This window comes from Alligator sinensis, unplaced genomic scaffold, assembly GCF_000455745.1.
Source record: "Alligator sinensis unplaced genomic scaffold, ASM45574v1 scaffold600_1, whole genome shotgun sequence".
NCBI lineage: Eukaryota > Metazoa > Chordata > Crocodylia > Alligatoridae > Alligator > Alligator sinensis.
Window position 1 is genome coordinate 4,949,677 of NW_005841859.1, and position 6,213 is coordinate 4,955,889.

The window sequence follows — 6,213 nt, forward strand, 5'->3', positions numbered from 1 at the left end:
CCACCCTCCTGCAAATTTTGCAGAGCTTGCCCAATTTCACAATTTCCACAAAATCCTCACACTCGTAATTTGGGTAGGTCCTTAGTTATTACTAGTGTGGACAGGAAAATGATTCTATAACTTGGGATACAATGCTCTCAGCCTTAGAAGCTTAGAGACCTGTATTTTGTGCTCACTATTGCTTACATTGCAGTAGTGGTCAGAGGCCTCAAGCAATAGTGGGGCCCCGTTTGTGGACAGAAGACAATCCTTACATTAAGACCTCACAGTCTAAAACCCCAGTCTTATATGATCTTTGTGAGGGTCTATTGCAGGATATAACCATAAGTAAATAAGATGTGACAGGGATCTATGGTAAGGAGAGGGAAGGCAAATTGAATACTTGCTAAACAGGCAGGATTTTAATTTTTTAAAATATTTTATATCTAAAAATGAAGAAATAGGGGATTAACAAATCAGTGACCATTAACATAGTTTTAACTTAGGTGCTCTTGGCCATGGTAAAGACCTATCATGTTATTTCTTGCCCTGTAGAAAGCACGTGGTTTTAGACTATTCTAAATGTTTTCCTTTTAAGAATAGCCACTACCAGCAGTGTATGGCAAGTATTCCTCATAATTCATGCAGTGGCAGTTGTACATCTTCTTGGTGATTTCACATTCTTATTAAATTAGTTACTATGTATTTAAAACTAAGTTGTGCCCTGCCCATCACTACCTGCTTTTTAGTCGCAGCACAGGCATGCTACAGTTGAGGATGCTATTTATGTGGCCACTCTGATGTTTTGCATTTCTTGCTTGTTGCCTGATCTTTTGTAATGATATTCAACTCATATAATCCCTGGGACAACTAGAAACATACTAGGTGGCTAATTATATTTAATATTTTTAAAGTAGCTGATATTCTATTTGAAAATGATAACATTAAACCATAGATCATTTAGTAGATTCATTTTTTCTTAGAACTGTACACTTTCTGTACAGTACAGTGTATACAAAGTTAAAAAAGAAGAGTTTAAAAAATTGAACTTATTTCACACTTTAAAATATTATTCCTATAGTCATTATGAAATAAAACTAACTACTGCAACCATGTCATTGCCAAGGCTAAGGACCTATGTATGGAAGGAATATCTTTCCAAACTGATGTCTGTCTGCACAGAAGAAACCATTTTACTCAGAAATATCTGGCACACCATTTTAAAAAAAAACACTATCATTGCAAGAAGTTGAAGTAGATTACCTATATGGACACCTACACCATTTTTTTCAAAGCATTAGATACCTAAATCTATATTTAAGCACCTAAATGTCTATACTTCAGACAGGTCACTTGTGTTTATTGTTAAAACCTAACAAACTGCAGACAGATAAAAACACTCAGCTTTATGATTTCTCGACACATTTTAATGGAAGATTTAAACATATTACATAACATTTATAATAATAATCTGAGGAAACACATTTGTACATGGTAGACCAAATTCAGACTTGGGGTAAGTGGCTAGGACATCATTGACTTCAGAGACTATGCTCATTTACACCCAGGATGAATTCAACTTGCTATATAACACATTTAAAAAAAATAAAATACAATAAAGGCTTTACATTTCATTTTATAACACATTGCTATTTACAAGATATCTTTTGCATAAGGCATATAATTGCATACCTGGAGACTATAGGGTGAACATTTATAAACATTTATGGTGTTTCCATTTCCGTGTGGCCAGAATCAACTGAGAGTCCCTCCTCTGCCAGCGGTAAACTTGGTTTACTAAAACAATGCTCTCTTCAATATTTCCCACGATGAGATACACCACAGGACGATGACTCCGAGTCATCCACTGAGTACAATTTTCATTGATGAGTAGCCACTGCTGTATCATGTTCTGAGTGTCATAGGGGAGAAGCAAACCCTGGTTAATGAATTCCACCTGGCATTCAATATTATATTCCTGGTCACCAGAAATTGTTCTCTTTTTGGAGAGTTTCACCCTCACTGCTAGGAAGAGAAAAAAATAGGTAAGTTGCTTTATCTATTTAAATGCAGTAAGGAATTTAATGTTGAACAGTGGAGTCATCATTTATAAAACTCAGCAGGGTAGGGAGGTGTCTGGGTGCCTAGGGCAAAGTGGCAACTTCCAGTTCACAATCAAGAATGTGTGGCTGCTGGCAGCAGCCTCTTTTCTTCATACCCCACTTTCCCCAAGCTGGTGTCCAGGGTGGTTGACCCTCTCCCCCGTCTCAGTTACACTACTGATAAAACTACCACCATATTGTATGACGCAAAACAAAGGTATGACTAAAACAAAGTTACTATGCTGAAAAATCCAATAATGATTTTAAAACAAATAACATGAATAAATAATCCCTGAATTACATGGGCCATAAAAAATGTAATGTTCTCACAAAGATGACTATCATGGATTTTAGTTTTTTCATCACCTGTTTCAAACTCTGGGAGTGATCAGGTATCCCATCCTGCATAGCTGGTTCTGTTGAAACTGTGGGGTTGTCAAGGTTCAAGAAAACCAACTAACAACTTAACTGGCTTTCTGTGCCTCCTTTAGCTCCACCTTCTTTAGTTCTTTCTTTTCTCAATATATCTTTACATCTAGCATTTTCCTCATATTTAGCTGCATTAATACTTTTCCATACAGACTTTGCTCTGTGCCTGACAATAGTGTAGGTGGGGGTGAGGAAGAGGGACACCCATCCTGATACCAAGTTAGGACAGATGCCATAACTGTCACCTTTGTGGAGTCTGCACCCTGGCTGCATTGCCCTGCCAGGAACTCCAAACCAGTTCCCAGCTGCTGCTGCTTTAAGAGCAACAGCCTGGGTGGGCGGAACAAGTGCAGCAGCAGCAGGAGCTTAGCCAGAACTGTGTAGGAGTCCTGGCATGGATAAGATTGCTTCCCCCACTCTTGGAACCTGCAGGCATCCCCCCACACCTGCAGCCTCTGCCTCCCACTTTTGGAACCCGTATGTCCCCCAAAACCCAGGGGAAACTCGGGCACCAACCAAATCTGTTGCGCCACTGAAGCCTGATCAAAAGCCAGCTGAAGTCGGTGAAAGTCTTCAAATTGACTTGAATAGGCTTTGCATGAAGATACCAACTGCAACCTCAAAGTATTGCCTGTCAGTGAAAAACCTAATAAGGCACCAGCCAAAACTTTCAAACCCTCTCTTTAAATGAGATTTACTGAATCTTGCTTTGAGTTGCTGCATAGCAGGAATTACAGTCAGTGACACAAGCTATGAGGAGGTTTTATCTTTTAATGTCATAAAGCCATATGTTCTATATGTTTACTTTGGGGTTTAATCACCAATGAAAGCCATTAACTGCTTATTTGACCTTTATACCATAAATGTTATCCATAAAATATAGCAACTTACACTAGAAGAAGAAACAATTTGATTATCAAAATAGACAATGAGTCAATACTATCTAAAACTATTGCATTTTGTTTATAAAGGAAGGAAGCTCTAGAAAATATTCATTTGGGGCAAAATACTGATTCCACAGAAATATGACTACATTCTGACAATTTAGCCCTTCATGTTCCTTCAGAAATGGTCAGCTATTTTTAGGCCATTTTTAATGCATTTTAAATAAGAGAGATTGATGTCTATATAGTGAGTACACTTAAGTTTCTCTAATCAAATGTATGTTAGTAAGAACTTACCAAAGTTATTGACACAGAATACTTCTAGGATTCTTTTGTGTGTAAAAAACTCCTCCACTGCTGGGCAGGTCTGGCAGGCAGGCTTGGGCAATACTGGCAAGAAATTTGTAAGTCTTATTAATCATTTGTCCTTTGCATCAATTTGGTGCCAGTGAAAAGTGAAGTTCTCCATTGAACCACTAAGCACACAGGAGAACATAGGCAGTGGCAATGCCAGTTTCTAGGCACTGCTCTAAAAATGTGCTGTTTTCAAGGATGGAAGGGAACTGGTATTTTCCATACCCGTTCAGTCTTTGACCTCACTGCTTAGAGTGACAGGGGTATCAATTAGCATCAATTAGCATATTTAATATTCATCTATGTTGTGTGTGTGTGTGTGTGTCTGTGTCTGTGTCTGTGGATTGAAAAAATATTATTTGGGGTGCTCTGTTAAAACCCTTGCATGATCTTGTGGTTAAGGTACTAGGAGAGGATTCAGAAGGTCTGAATGCTGCTTTTGATTCTGCCTGAGCTTAGGCTTGCCATATAGGGCCAGATTTCCCAGAGTACTCAACACTCACCAAACTCCCTGTTTTCAATAGTAGCAACTTGGACCTTAGAACTTTTGAATAGCTTGACATTAATCTCTCTATGCCTCAGTTTCCCCTCTATAAAAGGGAGATAATAATCCTTCCTGATCTCACAGAATTGATATGAGCACATATTCATTGCATATACAAAGGGTGGATACAATGATGATGGGGACACAGTAAAGCCTATAAGTAAATAAAATAACATTTTTTCTATTGATATTGTGGTGATTAAATTGGTTATGTGAATGATGGCATTAGCCTCCATTCTGTAAATGAACACTGATTTTTACTAGCTGAAGTCTGGCCCAATTTATATTGTAGGTATCCAGTACCTTTCAGGATCAGAATCAGAATATGCACAAGCAGTATGAACATGCACAAAGGGGCATGGCTGCATTTACAAAATCAGAGACTGTTTTTGAATGCTTTCTCCTCCACATAGTTGCTTGATTCTGTATATTCATTCCCACCCACCTACTCCATCTACCTTTGTGAATATATTTATATTCATTGGTAAGGGATGCTAGACACATGTCCTCATCAGCTGAAAATCGATCACAGTCCAAACTGTCAGGCCAAGCATGTCCATGGCAAACCAGCACAGGAGCACAGCTGTCACGAACAGCAGCACACATGCTCCTACAAGGATGGATGAAGCTGTTACAAGCAAAAACCAGACAGAATGAGTTAAAATCTCTGGAAACTGGTAACCACAGTGACTACTCCTAGATGTAGATGAGTTTTGTGCAAATCCTTCCTATATATTGGTATTTAACATCCACATCTTCATTAATGATTAATTCATTAAAGATACAATTAATGGCACCAAGGGCTATTGAGGAGCTCTGTATGTGGACCTTGCTATGATTCTAGAATGAATGTATTATTTTAAGAACAATAACCTTATACTGTTTTGTGATAGGTATTCAGTAAGAGCTTGATCCTAGGCCCAATAAGTGTCTAATTGCAATGGTAGCTAGATTGGCCCCCAAGTTATTAAAACAGCAGACATTTTCATTTTGACAAAACAAATCTAAACATGATATTGTTTGGTCACAGCTCTCCTTTTCACTCCAGATCAAAGTTAAACTGGAAAACCCCTGGTGTGATGTTTTTCCCCCAAACAAAAACATAATAATAAAAATACTTAAGCTATTGGATTGAGAATACTCTTCAATTTAAAACAAACATAAATTCATTTCAATTCCTATTCAGGCATAAAAGACTGAATTTTAGCATGTGATATGGTACTTACGTATCTAAACAGACAGGTGCAAATAGAGAGCACAGGAATGTCCTCGCATAAGGGTGGCAACCAGTTTGCGCCAAATGCTGCCAGTCAGTGGATTTTGAAATCACTTCTGTCATGCTTGTGTGTCCCATCAGGTTAGGAAGCCTCATTTCAGAATAGCCAATGTTGTGACACATGCTCATCTCCTTAGGTATGGCAACACATTTAGTGGATAATCCAATGTCAAACCCAATTGTCAACCTTAGAAAACCACTCAGAGCAAAGGCAAGCATCTGTGCCGGTAGAAACATCTTTGTGTGTCTCTGGAGCTGCTGAACAGTGTTGTTAAGTTCCCCTTCAGTAGTTAGGCACACTGAAACCCTTGTGGCTTATATACACCAAGAACTCAGGGTCCCATTCCTTATCAACAGCTTATCAAAATACTCAAAACAAGGTCTGTTCTTATTGCCCATTCAAGTGATTGTTGTGATAACGAAGGAGGTGGAGATAATGTACAGCCGACCTTCCTTAAAGGCAAAAATGTATATATGGGGATTTCATGAGTCTGAAAATGTCAGTGGTAGTAGTGTGCTATGTGGCATACCAAACTCTGACACATGGTAGTTTTGCTATGTGCCTGCCAAATTAAATTAAGAGAGCTCCTAGAAGAGTGCCTGGGCAGACAGGCTGTCTCCTAGGTTTGGTATGTCTCCTTTGTT

General features: G+C 38.5%; 1 protein-coding gene across 1 annotated transcript; it reads right to left on the bottom strand.

Annotated features, from left to right (window-relative positions):
- Positions 1 to 1,457: 1,457 nt before the first annotated feature.
- LOC106722763 (secreted frizzled-related protein 2-like) lies at positions 1,458 to 5,936 on the bottom strand. The gene is made up of 4 exons (XM_014524606.2): positions 5,519 to 5,936; positions 4,751 to 4,920; positions 3,692 to 3,784; positions 1,458 to 2,004 (listed from the first exon to the last, which is right to left on the bottom strand). The coding sequence occupies exons 1-4, from the start codon at positions 5,803 to 5,805 to the stop codon at positions 1,694 to 1,696; spliced, it is 861 nt and encodes a 286-aa protein (XP_014380092.1). The 5' UTR covers positions 5,806 to 5,936; the 3' UTR covers positions 1,458 to 1,693.
- Positions 5,937 to 6,213: the final 277 nt, after the last annotated feature.